The sequence below is a fragment of the Anser anser genome, assembly GCF_964211835.1.
Source record: "Anser anser genome assembly, chromosome: 16".
Lineage (NCBI taxonomy): Eukaryota > Metazoa > Chordata > Aves > Anseriformes > Anatidae > Anser > Anser anser.
The window spans coordinates 5,532,363-5,549,280 of NC_139737.1; the positions used below are offsets into that span (position 1 = coordinate 5,532,363).

General features: G+C 39.1%; 1 protein-coding gene across 1 annotated transcript in view; it reads right to left on the reverse strand.

Moving 5' to 3' along the window:
- Positions 1-308: 308 nt before the first annotated feature.
- The window catches only part of VAPB (VAMP associated protein B and C), a 30,625-nt gene continuing 14,015 nt past the window's right edge, over positions 309-16,918 (reverse strand). Inside the window, exons 2-6 of the mRNA XM_083801842.1 lie at positions 15,237-15,389; positions 7,617-7,720; positions 5,447-5,527; positions 3,716-3,892; positions 309-1,557 (exon numbers count right to left, since the gene is read on the reverse strand). Of these exons, the coding sequence (XP_083657968.1) occupies positions 1,399-1,557; positions 3,716-3,892; positions 5,447-5,527; positions 7,617-7,720; positions 15,237-15,389 (674 nt within the window). The 3' untranslated portion in view covers positions 309-1,398. The remainder of the gene's footprint in view (positions 1,558-3,715; positions 3,893-5,446; positions 5,528-7,616; positions 7,721-15,236; positions 15,390-16,918) is intronic.

The following is a 16,918-nucleotide window of genomic DNA, read 5'->3' on the forward strand; positions in this document are numbered from 1 at the left end:
CCTTAGCTTTACTTTCAATACGCTATCAAGTGTCTTGACTATTGAATCCAACTAAGCTGAAAAACGAGGAGTTATGCAGTACCTCAGCAGTCAGCACAGTTACTGCTAACACCACATTTCACGGTAAATCAGTAAAGCATGCTCAGGATGGGGCTGTTTAGACTGATTTTAAAATTAGGCTGGAAAAGAAAAAATTCTTCCTGAAACATGGCTGCTAGTTTCCTTATGCCATAAACAAACTTCAGTTGACAAAGAATATTGTTCCCCCCCCTGAAACTGAGAACATGACAAAAGTAACAAAAGAAACATTAATTTGGGGGCTTTATTTAATTTCTTTTTTTCTTTTCTTTTTTTTTTTTTTTAGATGCTACATCATCAAACAGGATTGGTCTTTTTACGGCATAGGACTAGTTTACTACTAATATTTCTTCCCCTAGATAGACTTATTTACATACAAAAACAGTTTCCTGACCACTGTTTCTCCAATGCTCGGATGATCAAAACTCCCAACAATTTACGTGTAGTGCCCAAAACACCAGGAGGCAGAAGAATCTTGCACCACTACAGCAGCAGTTTTTTAGTTCTAGTCACTGGCTTTAGAACAGGTGTCTTTTCATACCATATAGTATTAGTCAATTTTGTGACAGTAAGGAAACATGAGATGAAATACATTAAATAAGTTAAATATGCATTAAACATCTCTGAATAACATTTTAATTCAACTAAATGAACCAACAGCAATGTAGCTTGGTCCCTTCATGAGAACAAGGCATTGACCTTTATTCCAAACGAGCGTCATACCAGTCAATATACGCCTCTTAATGATGCCTAGCACATTCAGCATTGCCACATACAATTCTTCTCAGCTTCTCACTATTCATTTAAGTGCCAAAAAATTGGTAACTTGCACAGAGTTGAAGACACTGACAGAAACTGTTAAATTTATGAGCAGAATGGTGGATTAACGTATTTTACAGAAGTTATCAACACCTCCTGCCTAACCCAGCTCCAAACATCCAATAGGGCCAGCTCCAGCAGTGGAGGAATAGTTTTTTTCTATTTTCCTTTTTCTTCTCCCTTTTTTTAAAAAGAGGTAATTCAGCAACATGTACCAGGGTCTAAGAATGTTTAAAATGACATATACAATATTCCATTGTAGTGTTAAATCATGATTTTCTTCCTGCCTTCATCACTGAAGATTATTCTCTTTCATTCACTCATTCATTGTACATTTTAAACTTTCTAGATTATGTTACATAATATTTGTGCAGGGGTAATTTAAAGGCAAGACCTGTGAGATGTCATACATTAATTTTTTTTAAACATTGTTATGAATAAATTTAATCCAATGATATGGCAGAACCATCAAATCAATTTACAATTTCCAGCATGCTGCCTCTACAAGGCTATTTTTCCTATAATTACACCAAAGACAAAGAACAAAACCACCAAAGCGAGTAGTCTGGAGCTGAGCCCTTCATCCTTCACAGCAGCTGCAGAAGCAGATATGGGGTTGTTTGTCTGGGGTGCCTTCCTCATCCGAAGTCCATCTTCTTCCTACATGAAGATAAATTGCTTACTTCTACTGGAAAAAAAAGCTTTAATTATCCACCTTTTTTGTATTTATTTTAGGTGTGAATAATAAAATAGGGGAGCACTAATTTACAGCTTAGAGTTCCATTCGCTAAATAACCCCAGGAAGGAGAGGAGTTCTCTGTCTGCTTGATTGGCAGAGAAAAAACTACATACTCTTCAAGGTTTCTCCTGTTGGCTAAGGTAATAGGGGAAGCAGTGAGGAAGCCTGCAGGAACACTTGTCTGAAGTCTGGAGACAGGTCCAGAGCATTAAGAGCAATGACGAAGGGAATGGCATGAAGATGCTCGTCTTGCTCTGTAAAACTGAATATAATGCTGTTGGGGAAAACGTTTTAAAATATAACTCACTAAGACAGGTTGTGAAAAATATGCAGCTTTAAGGGAATTATATTCCTCATTCCCCTAGTGAGATTTCACAAGCAAGTTTTTGCCAGCACTCAAAGAGAAAACTATTTCCTCCACCATAGTAATACTAAAGTTTCGTCACAAAACTAATGTTAACTATTAGGATGCTCTTTTGGTATGAATTTGACAGCTCTCTTGATTTAAAGATGCATGACAGAACACATAATAACATCATAACACCAGATACTATCATTTCAAGTGGAGACAACGTCCTACACTTCTTGATCTAAAGTGTTGTGCAGCACAGCTGGGTGTTAGCGCGCTCCATCCTACACACACGCACATCACTTTAGGAGCTGGTAAAAAGCAAGCCTTTTGTGACCTAACTGGTATACAGCTGAAGCAGTAGTGTTAGGCTTTTTTACGTGACGCACTATGAGAGTGCAAAAAGTATAAGCTATTGAAGCAAAAGCCTCCAGTCTATACATAAAAAAACACTCCAGAAATAAAATTGTAATAAAAGTTACTGCAGCCTTAAAAATTGACAGGTAAGAGGAATTCAAAACGCTTTGTCTATGTGAATGTTTTTCCACTTTTGAATTCAAAGGGGCAACTCATTTCCTTCAGGAAAATATTAAAAACCATGGACTACCTGATATCTCATTGCTGCTACAAATCTGGATGGGAACAACTAACTTTTTTTTTTTTAAATAAAAAACAACTACATGGTAATTTTACTGCTAGAAAACAACATTTTTAATTTTAAAATTTAACTTTTCATTTTAAATATTTAAACTTCACCTTGAGCGAGATCTACTCTGGCACTGACAGCACCTGGTTGCTGGTGGTAATTTAACATTGTTTTCTGACCTTTTACAGACATTCCTAACACTTCACTAAAGGGAACAAAGATATCATAGTTTTAAGATGTTACTGAAGGTGTGAGCTCAATTCTAGATAACTCCCATACCAGATTTACTCGAGACTGACTTGTTAAAAAAAAAAAATACAGATAGCATTCATAGTACTGGGAGACACTGGCAAAACCAGAACACAAGAAGCTAAGCTTATGTCTTAGCTATACATGTATGTTATTTCTATGAGCAAAACAAAATTATTTTACAAATGTTTAAATAATTTCTTCATGCACCAGCCAGCCATGCAGCATCAGAGCTGACAGAACAGAGTTCCTTTCATTAAGGTCCAGTGCTCATGAATTTCAAGTTTTTATTGGTGCTGTTATCTATGAAACTAGACATTTATAATAAATGAAACTACTGCATTTTTTTTCCAGCATGGTGATAAAGTCTTCTGTTTGGTTTCACAGTGATGCGCTGGATATGACAGGAAGCATATTTCCTTTTAATTTGTGTTACTTCGGTCATTTCAACTAATGTTATAGGTGCAATTACTTAAAACTTAATATTAGTACAACATTGCCCTCAAGCTCCCATCAGTTTGAGTGAACATGGCCAAATCCAACACTAAATTATTTCAGACTCAGGAAATTAGATGGGAAAATTAAAAAAAAAGAATGTGAATTTATTACTTTGGGTTGCTATCCAATCAGTTTCTGACTTCATGAGTTGTAATATTCCTTTATAAGGAACCACTGATTTCAACACTTTTTTCTGACTTTATAGGGAGAAACCTACACTATCTTTTAATTGATAACACAATAATAAAATATTATGCTAAAAAGAGGTAACCAAGCCTTTCAGTCTGAATCTTCTAATTCAGAAAAGGGGTAAACCTGGAAAAAAAAATCTCTTTACCTTAAACTGTTTATTCTCCTCCCGTAACCTCTGAACTTCTACTTGAAGCCTCTTATATTCTTCCATTACTTTCTTAACTTCAGAGTCATCCAAAGAAGAACTTATTGATTTAGACATTACAGAGGAATCTGTCTTTGTTGCAGTTGTGGATACAATTTTATTTATTTCTATGTCATGCTGTTAAAAAAGGATAGAGTGATTTTTGGTTAGCTATTAACACCACACCACAAACCTGATACTTAGGAGGAGAATCAGGTAAAATTTTCTGCGCACACTTGCAACGTGCCTGTATCAAAAGAAATAAGCAACATTTTTCCTTCTGCAAGCTTCACTTCCCCTTCCTGTTTTTCCACAGAAAACACCAGATCAGCAGCTATAAGTGCAGACAGAATGACCCCTAGTTTTCAGTCGTGTAAAAAAGGAAATATGTCCCACCATGTCCCACAGTAAGAAAGGGAACTTGAATTATTTGCTCACACTCTGCGTATGGAGTCCTCGTGCTCCCCTCACCTTTCCCTCTCCAAGCACAACACAAGCAGCTCCTCCAAGAGCCAGAGTATTGCAAGGCACCACCCAGCCGCCCTGCTGCAGTTCTCTCTTCGCTCCCCACAGCTATCACCTCTCCACCTTTCTGTTTTTCTATGGTGATTGAGGAACTTTTAGCCCAAATTAGGAAAGAGAAGCTGCAGAGCTCCAAAGCCCCCTCCTTCTCCTGGCTTTGGATCCTCTCTGTTCTGCACGCCGGAGTGCAACAGGCCCGGCTCTAACAAAAACAAACTGCTGTTTCCCCACCCAAACTGCCCCCAAAGTCTTAACATGAAGCTTGTATTTATAGAGTCATAGGAACTTGTTACTACTTGTGCTTTATTTTGCTCTAATAAATTTTAGGCATTATAGAAAAAAAGTTCTTTCTTTCCTTCCTCTTGTCACACCTCTAAATGGGAAACACAAAGTATCCTGGCCTAATACAGAAGCACCTACTTTTAGAGCAGGTGTTCACTCTTTGGAGCAGGTAAAGAAGACAGTGAGACCACAACAGTGCAATTTTAACACCACTTAATTGTAAGCACAAGCTGCCCAGTGCAATACATAGTGCTTGTGCCTTCAGTATCTGCATATTAGGAAACACCCTCAGTTTACTCAGTCTGTTACCAGCTCTACACTTAATACTATATACTTCCTTTAGAAATTGATCAGTGTGTTCATAGCTCTAACAAATAAACGATCCTACAATATTAAAGCTGCTTATTGCAATATAACCCCTAACTGCATTATTATTTTTTTTTTTTTAAATCTTCCTTACTAGGTGTCTACCAACTTACTTGCTAAAACCAGTGTTGTATCAAGGAAGCAAAAGGGGAGTGCTGGACAGGCAGATTTGTATTGCTCATGGCTATTAAGCTCGGAGCTTACGTGGAAGCAGTAATGAACACCAATCAGCTTTTTGTTCGTTTTAATATTTTTATCCTATGTGATCTTTCATTCAAAAAGATCAACTCAAAGATTTCCTTATGGTTGTGTTGCATTCACGTTGCTCAAGTTAGCTGCCAGTAATATTAAGTATTACTAGGATTTAAAAACATAAAACCATTTAAAACAGGGATGCAATCCAGACGGTGAAACAGAGGGTTCTGTCTTTTGCTTATATAGCTGTCTGTACAAACATGCCATTTTACATGATTTACTGTGGTATTAAGTTAAGTCACACAATATGCAGCTGAAAATACTCACAGGCTTATCATTTTCCGCTGGTAGCTCAAACACACACCTAAGTTTCGAATCCATGAGTTCCTCTGGTTTTGCCTCTTTCCACTGTAATAATTTAATATTAAACAGAGTATAATAAGACATATGGAAAATGTAGGGTATTGTATAAACAAATCACATCATCTCATGAAAAACTCCACAGGTGTTTATCATGTTACCATTAACCACATACAGGACCAAAAATGAAAATCAAGTACATAATTGAGTAGTATGTTAAAGACCAGACCCTTTAAAATAAATAAAATAATTCTAGATAGTCTGAAACTTTCACAGGTAATTTATGAGTGAACTGGGAAATGTGTAAGAGTAATTAGCATAGACAGGGGGAGCTATGGTCCTGATTTAAAAAAAAATAAAAAAGACAGGAGGGGTATATTTAAAGGAAGGGAATGATATTTTGCACCTGCTTATGTTTCAACATCAACACCTAAACAATAACAAACGTGCTACAAATCAAAATGGGTAACTCTCCCTCTCATCCTTCTTTGCTCTTCAATTAGAGAGTCCACCGTAACAAAATTTCTTTCCAATATTTTTAATAGGGATTAACAGTTATAAATCTATGCTCAATATCAGCCATAACCCTGAACTGAAAAAATTGGTTCATAGTAGTGGTAAAGAGTGAGAAGCGTCCACACTTTATGTCCTGGAGTGCTCATGCTTCTCCTCGCTTTGACCATGCTTCTGGTAGCATGGTACAGCTCAGCACATCTCAAGTAGGTGTCAAATTATGGCTAACCCCTGTGCAACCTGAAGAAGAATTTGACCCATACTAAATAGTCGAATCGTACTTCAACTCTTCTGTGGCTGAAGTCACAATCCTATTTTGAGCTTGTTGGCTGCTGGGGACGTGTTGAAAGCTTTATAGTATTCTAGTAATTTGTCTCACCTGTTTATCCAGAATAGGAAGATATTTGGAGAGCAGTAACAAAACTGAGAAGTGATCAAATGTTACAGGAAAAGAAATGGTATTGGTCTGAGGAGCTCTGGAAAACTGAAAGGACTGTCTAGATCCTTAAAAACATTTTTGCTAGCAGAATAACATTTTAATTTAATGAGTTACTTTATACCATGTAGAGTTAGAAAGAGATGCAGACGGGATTATTCTTCTAGTGATGCAGACATTTCATTACTATTGCTTTTTCTCCCACTGGATCTTATTTTAAGGTCATTAAACAAATACAGTTCCATAAATCTCCTTCTAAAAGGGAAATTCTTAACTCTACAAAGTGCCTCAGCTTTAAAGAGCTGTTCAGAAGACACGTATTGTAAAGACTACTGTAAAAAAAAATATGCATTCTGAGGTGTTTTTTTTTTTAAGTTAGACATATACATCCAAACATACACAGAGCTGTATACGTTAAAGAATAAAGGGCATTTTTTCTTATTTATTGTGTCCTCAACAGTTACTAAATTCAGTTACTAAATGTTCTGTCAAACTAACAAAAGCTAAACCAGAGAAAGCTTCCTTGTAGCAGCAAGTATCTCATTGTTATGAAAAACCACCAGACATACTGCTTTTTTCCTTTCTTGGTCACCTTAACATAGCCAGACATCTTATTTCTACATATTTTTGTCCTTCTTTGCTTCAGAACTTACATGCTTCTGTTACTCTCATTTGTAATCCATCGGACAAGATCTATAAGGGCAGTTCAATTAAACCACAACAGTAAGGATAAAGAAAAATTCAATATTTGTAAGCCATCCTCCCAGTTCCTACTAGGAAAAGGAGCTGCTCAAAGGAAGACTCAAGAGGCATAAAATATAGGAGATGCCACAGACCTGATCCTTAGAATATGTAGTCCAAGTTCGCCTTTTTTAAAAAAAACATTTTTCATATAAAAAGTTACAACTACTTAACATGTTTCATGGCTTGGTATCCCATTACTGACAGCAACTTCCTAAGGAAGCAACCACAGACTGTTGTGCTGTGCTGAAAGACACAGTGCTGACACAAGAATCCTGAGGCTTCGGATAAATACAGAAAACCTCACCATGCCCAGGGATGGAAATCTAGTCATGCTTTCAAGGAACATTCCGGTGTTGTCTGCAACAGGCTTTAAGCAACGTGGTAAAAGGTCTTAAAAATTATAGAAACAGAATTAAATTAATTAAAATTGACTTCTATACTTACTACTGCTTCCATATCTGAAGTATCAGCTGGAGCAAACATAGACTGAACCATAAACTTGTGTTTACTTTTCTCATTAGGGTCATAGTCAAAAGGCTGTAGCATCACTGCAAGAAAAAAAAACACATTATGTTAACGTCGCTTGGATGCAGAGTCATGCACTGATGATACAGTTAACAGATTTGAGAAATAAAGACATTAAAATGACTTCAAGTGTTAACTCTCTCTGACCGAAGTAGCAGCTGAGATCAGGAACCTCCTTCAAAAAAAATAAAATAAAAAGGTAACAGAAACTGACTTCTTCAGTCTACACAAATTTTTATCTTGAGAATTTTGGAAACGCTGATCACGATACAATATTCTGTACACGACTATGGCAATATAGTAGTAGCAATTTATAGTGAACAGGATAATTTACATATCTTCTGTGACAGAGGGAAAAAATTCTCAAAGAAAGCATCATGTGTCTTTCCTCCATCCCTGGGGCAGAAGCAACAAGCTGGCATTCTGATTAGTTGCACAGTGTTGTGGATGGTTCAGGAGAAAGGCTACAGAGGCAGGCAAAGAAAGATTTTAAACCTTGAGGATTCAGAATGCAAATTTCCTCTACAAAGTAGAAAAATCTCATGATATTTATCAAGTACAGCTACTTCCCTTCCAAAATAAGTTGCTGAAAGTTTGTTAAAAATACAGAGCTGAAAGTTTATGGTTAAATGAGAAGAACTATGTTCAGGGGGCAAAGGAAAAGGAAATATTGGGCAGGGGGGAGGGAAGGAATGGTATGAGAAGGGAATGAGTGCCTTAATTTATTTTTATTTATTTTTTTAACACGTTGGGAATTTCCATGGCTTTTCTTTCAATCAGTGGTCACTTAGAACCTCTACATTTTATAAATGACACCTGGATATTCAACAGTGATATTAACAAAACATGGGACTTGCTTTGAGATCAGACAGCACAAAATGTAAAAACCAAGAATTTTATACAAACTTGTTATTAGACATTGCAAAAAGCTATGTCCCCTCAAAAAAAAAAAACAGATAGTTAAAATGAACCATTTGTGAACTGCAATTACTGCTAACATTTAAAAAAAATGGTGTAAGAATTAAAAATTCACATTTTGTGACCCATAGGCTACTTCAGGCCCTCAATTCAATCACAATGAATACTAACAGTTCAAGAATTAGGATTGCTTTCGAGTAGTAGTGCTATTAACATGTGGTGAAATTCATACGCGCTAATTGCAGGGATTTATAGTATACAAGTGATATCCAAAGATCCCATCTATTACAAATGAAGAAAAAACAAACCAATCTGCCCCTTTCAATAAGCAAAATATGTTACACTTGTGCCATCTTTATTATGCACACAGTCTGTGGCCATCAACAACCAAATGACTTTTAAAGCTGCAGGAAAAGCAAGACAGCCAATTGTCTCAAATATGCTGTGAAAATTATTATACATTTTTAACTTGCCTTGCAGTACTCAAATACTAGTCCAAAATAAATATTTGCATTATTAACAGGCTACATTTGTAACTCTTTTTCCAAACAAAAGCGATTGAACTGCGAAAGCATGGATATTTCAACATTGCACGCTACATCACTGAAAAGCAGCAAAATAATTTCTCGTCCCTTCTGTAGCCACCTAGCTGTTGTTTCAAGCCTACATAACACTGAAGAGCCAACTGGGTTGTCAGAGCTATCCACTGTTTCTGGAACTTATCCAGACCTGCAGTTTTAACAGTTTGCTTTGCGGAGTGCAACTATAAACTCATTTGAAAATCATTATTTCCCCGGTGGTAGTGCTGAAGCCGCGCTTCAACGCCAAACGAGCGCTGCTCTGAATTCCATTCACTGAATCCTAACAGCAAGCAGCTAGAGAGGGCTCGGCTGTATAAACGTTGTTAGCACTTTATTTTTAGATCAATACACGAAAGCCACATCGACACAAATTATCCAACAAATGTCTGGTAAGCCAGATGGGAAGCTCAAAAATACTTGCTTTGTTCAAAAGGAAACCAAAGCGTTCAACATTTATTCACATACTATCGGGGGTTTCTGTGAAAGAGCGCTTCCACGGATCTGCCCTAATTGCCAGAGGTGGCTACAGTGAGTGCGGCTCCTTTGCTTTGCCTGGAAATTCCATACCGTGCACAAGAACTACATGAAAAGGGCACATTCCTACAAAATATCTTATAAAAATCAGCCTTCTTAGCTGGTCAGAAGTTTCTGACCAGCTGTCATCAGAAGCCAGTGATCCAACAAAATGATTAACGTGAGTTTCAAGTACGCTGGTACCAGCATCCATCAGGAAGTGGCTGGGATATGCATCCCTCTGCCTGCATTGATGGCCCTACAGCTAAGCACCAGCAGCATCCTATCACAAGCAAAACATGTGAAGCCATTGGGAGATCAATGGAATAAGAAATAACATCAGTTGTACTTGCTAGCCCAGTTGCCTTTTCCAAAATTCAAAGGACCAACCTGACGTACATCCTGTTCTGAAACGTTTCCACATAATGGCCACCAGTTTCCTCTCAGGCTCCTGTTACACCCCTTCATTTGTTACACGAGGATCCGTAGATAGCGAAGCAGAGCTAAAATGCTCCTTTTTCCCCAGCGTGGTTTAATGGCAAAGCTAATATCAATATCAAGGGCAGGGGAAATTTGAAGCAAGAAAGTAAGACAGAAGGCCAAACTCTGCTCTAAAAGCCTGCCAGGATCTACCCCTCCCTTCCAAGAGCAGAAGGAACAGAAAAGTCTCCCTGCTCAGATCATCAGCAACCTTCCTCTGCCTTCCATCTAAATTTATTAATGGCTGTTTACTTGGTCTTGGACCAACGCTGCCCTTATGCTTAAATATCACAGAAGGGGAAGAGTCCTTTACTTCCAGTGCATTCCAAGACATCAATCACAGCAACTCCTGGCCTCCTGGTGAACCAACAAGCCAGACCGTCAGTCCTCTCTGGGTCAGGCTCCCCATTCATCCTCGGCACCTGTTCCGCCTCGAATTCCTCTCTGTCAGTTACTCTACGTATACAAACACAACATTTTATTAGTGCCTTGGACAATAGCATTTATGCTCTCTCTTCCGTTACCTAGACTGTTTGTACTACATTTGCCCTACTCACAGCCACATTATGTTAACAGTTTGGTCACTCTATGATTAGTCACAACATCCCAATAACCCTCCCAGTTTGTACAACAAGCTTGTAATTACAGCAGAAGTATTTTAGTCTCCAAGTACATGATTTTGCAGTTTTTACAACGAAACTCATTCTGTTTCTCTTACTGAAGCTTTCAAGGACGCCTAGTTCTTGCTGCATATCTTCACCCTCCCAACTTTACGTCATCATCAGGGTTTTTAGTGTACTCTTTGTGCCAGAATTGCTTACAAAAGCATGAAGCAAGCTTAATACCAAACATCATTCTCGAGAAACATCACTGGTCACTTCCTCCTGGTACAGTTCAAAAGCTATCCATCCACCGCAGCACTGCTTACTCTTTAGCAGCCCTCTCAGTAGTCTGTGAATCTATTTGTGTCTTTTCTAGCTTTAATAATGGTTTTCCTATATGACACAGAATGAAATTCTTTATGGTCTGGCTAGATCAGAACTACCACGCCTCACCTTCACACAAACAACCCACGCTGCTACAGGGATGAGCCTCAAGGTCACGGTGCCGGAGGTGAACGAAGGACACCCGCGTCAACAAACGAGCAGAAGCCACTGCATCCCCTTGTTTGTTCCATGTTTACATAGCTCTTTCTGTAAATATTGCAGTAACACTAAAAATTGTTGACTCCTGCAGATCAAGATAGACTCTTCTAAGGCAAGCGGACAAAACCAACCCCAGACTCTGGGACCACCACGTAGCCTTGGGGGATGAGGGGAACAGCAGCGGCCGGTGTCTTAGCAGAGGGTGCAGACCCGCTGTGACCAGAACGGTCCTAAAGGAAAATGCAAACTGCTTTTTCCAACTCAGGCAAGTTTATAAAAGACTAAAAATCCCCCTAAGGATGCCCTCAGCCTCCCCCAGTTTCCAGGGAGCACGTTCATTCTGCGCTGTGCGGCAGGATGCTGCACGCACACGGCACCATCTGTACTTCATCTCTCCCGTTATACACCTAGCTGCAGACTCATCAGCAGCTGCTTATATTTTCTCACTTTTCCCTTGTAATCTATTCATGCCTTTTATTTAGATTTCAGCCTCTTGGGAGCCGCAAAATCAGATATCTTTGTTCAAGTAAGGCATGTTTAACAAAAAACAGAATGTGTGCAAATACCCTTCTCCAAGTGCTTCAGACCAAATGCAATCAAAGAGGGTGACAGCACATACGCACACTTCCCGACAGTTACATAAACTCAGCTGTTAAAATTACATGCCATTATATAACAGGTGAAAACACGGACTACAAACCTGCCATCGCAGCAAGCAGCGCATGCTGACAGAGCCTTAAATGCTGGTATTTAGGAAAAGCTGTGGTACAGCATAAGCAGCCAGTATCTGACACTTCACTAGAATAAGGAAAGCTTTGCTTTTCTAGTGTTTTGTGTGTGTTAAATGAGCCAACATACTAGCAAGAAATAATGTTCAGATGGCTGCCTGTCTAAGGACAGAACACCTTCTCGTGAGCTTGCATTAAAATAAGATCCGCCTGTGGGACTGTATGGAAGAGAGGCAGCCAGTTGCTACAGTGCAAGGAAGACAGAGGCTGTCCCAAAGCCAGCAGTCAGTCCGTAATATTCTAAGAAACACAAATTGTTCCAGAGCTTCAACTCCATTGTGCTTTGGCACTGCATTTTAATGGAGACACAAGGTGCAGTACCAACGCAGTGCCACTGTGTTAAAGCCAGTCAGCAGTTCTCAAGAGAACACGTTGCATAAACTACACACACCCCAATTAGTTTAAGTGTCTGGAAGTTATTACTGAACTATATTCTAATAACGTCTAGCGAAAATGCAGCTAGAATATCCAGGTTTGGAAGAGTTCAAGTCCTATTTTTATGCCTTATGTGAGACTTGAATCCCATGACTGAAGAATAACTGATTCAGAGGCAAAGAAAACATTTTCTATTTATATTTCTCTTTATTAAATCCAAAATCATCCCTCTGTTCTTAAGCATTATTACTCCAAAGCAGAGGTGAAACATCTCCTTTTCCAAGGAGCTGAAAACAATTCTGATCTGTAAGTTAACAGAAAGTCCCCCTTTCAATCCCTCATATCCAAAAGATCCCTTCTGATAATCAGAACCAATGATGCTGCCACCTTCAGTACCAAAATTAAGTCCCACACATGGTTTATAGAAGCCAAAAGCAAGACTGTAATGAATACAACTCTGCTAAAGAGAAATTCACCCACAGCACAAGGTGAAGACAGCTTCTATTTAGAACATTGTAGGAAATGAAGAATTAACATGCTTAAACCCTGAAAATTCTGTAACGTATCTACCTAGAAATTTACATATTAATAAATTAATTACTTAATGTACCACCTGAGGAACAACATGTGTACTGCTTGCATTTTAATATGCAATGTTAATAGAAGGGCTGGCAATTCAGCATAGTTATTTATTACTACTAAGTCAAGAGCAGCATGGAAGTACACCACAAATGTGACTTCTGTAATTAAATATACCAAAGCCATTTGCAAAACTGAATCATAAATCACTACAAAGGAAATTATCAAAAAGGGAAGTTTTTCAAAGCTTTGTAAGCAAGAGCAAAGCATAACTTACGGTAAGCACAGCAATCTCTCAAAATTGGGTACTTTAAGTCAAGTCTTGGACTAGATCCATATCCTGTCCAGCAGGCTGCTATGAAGAGCGAGGTTGGAAAAGCACGTAAGATGTAATCATGCTGGTAGCATAAGTCTTGTGGTTCACACAAGACTTGCCTACACTATGTACTGCTCAAGGTAGAGCGAAGGGTCATTGTAAGCAGAAGTTTAAGAAAAAAAATCAATGTTGAGCTCAAGAAAACATTTTAAAAAGTATATGAGGTACTAGCAAAGGAAAAGGGCTTTTAATTTTGAAAGTTCATCTGAAAGATGAAAAGAATTGCCATCTTTATAGCATATAGATAATTTGTAGCTAGAAACCATACTAATTTTTTTTATCACTTCATTGATTTCAATGCATTTAATATGCTTGCCTGCAGCTAGTATAGATGACAGACAGCTATACTTGGGAATCGTCCATAGTTTATAAGAATTTCGATTCCTCTCTGGAGATCTTTTCCATTTACATATCAGTCATTTCAGAGCTTACTGCATACGTGCTAGGCTTCTCCTGAAGCAGAACCGCTTTGCCTGTCCCACCTGTAGGTACCACAGTGCACCGGTTACCTCCTCACTCTGTGACATTCTCCAGATACTAAGTGCAAGCGAGGTACAATTCTGCAATCATATGCACACTTAATTCGACACAATAAGAATCCCCAAAGACAAAAGACCAGTGAGTTTGCAAATGCAGGCATGTACAAGAAGATTCACATTAGTCTCTAAATACTATAACGTGAAGTATTTTGGGGATCAGTTTTTATTTGGTTGAAGCAAGGTCTCCAAGAACAAAGCATTTAAATATTTTACATTTTATTCATTAGTAACTTAAGTCCTGCTTTTTACATTTTGATTTTTTGAAGTATAAAGCAGTAGTTAGAGACCACAAAATTATTTAGTACATGTTAAGGAAGTTTGGTAAGACTAATGGCAAATCATGCAACCTATCAGTAAGTATTTTTGTTGTGATGGTCTTCCCATAGGCCAGTACCTTGTGTGCTTCTATTATGCAATATTAAAATTTATTAAAAATAGTAAAACAAGTCTGCATGTTTACAGATATCATTTTCTTAACTCAGAAGTCAGACTTAATTTCTGCAGCCTGACACTATTAAATGCTTTGACAGAGTCCTTTAGATTATTAAGCTAATCAGTCCTTTATGCTTTCAATGTAACACACTCCTTCATTTTTCCATTACCAAACCTAGGCAAGCCAAGAGCTACTGACTCATTAGAGAAAATCATTAACTTTTCCTGTGAAACAGCAAAGATTTAGTCACTTGACATTTCTAGCACCAAAGCATACAGCATCCCCAAGGAACACAAAACAAGCACGGCTGCAAAGTAAATGTTTGCATTACTGGTTGGTTGTATTAGGCAGTTTGGCAAAAGCCTATCAGTCTAAGCTGTGTGGCTGCAGTCCACCCAGTTTTATTCTTCCCTCAATGTGCCTGTCCAAGCACTTGTCTGACCCTGCAATGAGCTGGTTCAGGAAGTTAAGCTGGCAAAAAAACTAGCCGTACAAAAATAATCCCACAGGGAGGGCAGGGCTGCAGCGGTACCGACTTGGATAGGCTGGCTAAGGCTGCTATGGAACTACATAAATTATTTATATAGTCCCCCTCCCCCTGCCCTAAAACAAGATGTCAAAACAAGCCCATTACTGCTAGACCAGGAATAAGGGAAGTAAAGACAGATGAAATGGCTGCTTCCCTATGAAATCACCACCTCTTGCTTTTACAAGCATTCCACAAAATACTTTCAGATGGCAAAGCATTCCAAGAAATAACTCATTTGATGAAGCTATTTTCAATTACCAAAAAAGACACCTGGATGACTTACCAGAAACATTAATTGATGTTCCTGCATCGATAATTCCACTGTTAGGCCTTACACAGTATCTGCGTGGTGCTGTGGTCTTGACTTTGAAGCACACATTTCTGTCTGTAGGATTGCCAAGTTTCAGGTTTGTAGTGACAACATCTGTGAAAGGACCTGCGGAAGAGAGCAAGAGCAGCCTTTAAATCGCAACAGAAAGCACTTCTCAAGCAGAGGCTGAGCAGGCTCCAGATCTCTGCTCACAAATCTCATAAAGTAATGAGACGTTCGGCTTCCATCTGTGGCACGCACTGTAACGGCGCACGCAGCCCGGGACGCAGCGAAGCCGAACGCTCACGGCACCACAGCTGAAGTTGGTCATTAATAGCAAACAACAAGGGGGGATCATTTCTACATGCTGCCAACACAGCAGCATGGCATTCAAACGGTGCCAAGTCCTCTGCTGTACCAGAGTTATTCCCCTCCGATACTGAACCAGAGTAAAGGCAGGCTCGCGGGTACCACGTACACTTGTGTACGGACAAAAATAGGTGGGGTGGTGGGAAATAGTTCTGCTGGCTGCTAGAAATGGTACATCAGAAGCAATCTCCATAAACAAAATCCTGCCTCAGAGACAGGAAATAACCCCGTGGAAACAGGAAAGTTCCCGGAAGCTGACAGCACCGGCTGTGACTTCTGTATTAGCACAGCCAGATCCGACCCACCGTCGGTATCTGCAACACCAAGTGCAGGCAGACGGGTTTTTCGTAAGCTCACTGCCTACCTGAAACTGCCCAAATCCCTTCAGTTTGAGGAAAGGCTGGCTCCTGGTTTTCTGTAAGGCACTGATAAATCAGGCAGGTAGCATGCGACTGCACTGCTTGCTCGGATCACAGAGAATTAAAATGAAAGAAATTTAAACATGGTTTGATCAACTGTCTTCTGCATAAAAACGGTAATTTGATGCCTGAATAAAATATTTTCATCTACCTTCAGGAGTGAAAGTCCTAAAATTTAAAAATAGTGAATGATCATTTTTATAATTAGTACTAATAAAAACATGCAATATACCCCCATCATCCTCCTGCTCTCCACAGAAAATAGGATTGGTTCTCAACTGCAGCATGGTTGGCTTAAAAGCACTTAAGATTGTTTACTCTTCTAATTTATGACATAAATTCATCTCCTAAAATGCCACTTAACACAGCTGTGCAAGGATTACCGTCCTGCAGCCATAGCCCTCAATCCAATTTGTTTTAAGCAATAATTAAACAAACACAAAAAGACAGCACCCCGACAGCAGCAGGGGACCGTGCTGCCCGTGCTCCCAACAAGCCAGCCCTGCGCTTCCAACGCAACCTGGCAGCAAAAAAGTGAAGCAGTGAAATTTTCAGATCCGATGACAAAGGCTTCACCAAATCTGTGCCTGGTGATGAAACGCCAGGATGTGAATGAGAATGAAACAGGAGTTCTGCCTGTGTGCTGCAGGCAGGGAGTGTGCAGGTCTAGTGGGAAAGAACTGGGCAGAGCAGCTGTGAGTTGTTAAAGACATTAAACAAGCCAAGCTAGCAGAAAAATCCAGCAAACATTTAGATATGTAAAGACAGTAGCAGATCTCCAAGGTAGATCTAACTGGGGGAAGTCTAATGTTTCCGAAGGAATTACTTGATGCCTCAGAGTTATGGATGTGCCTTAGGAAACGCCAC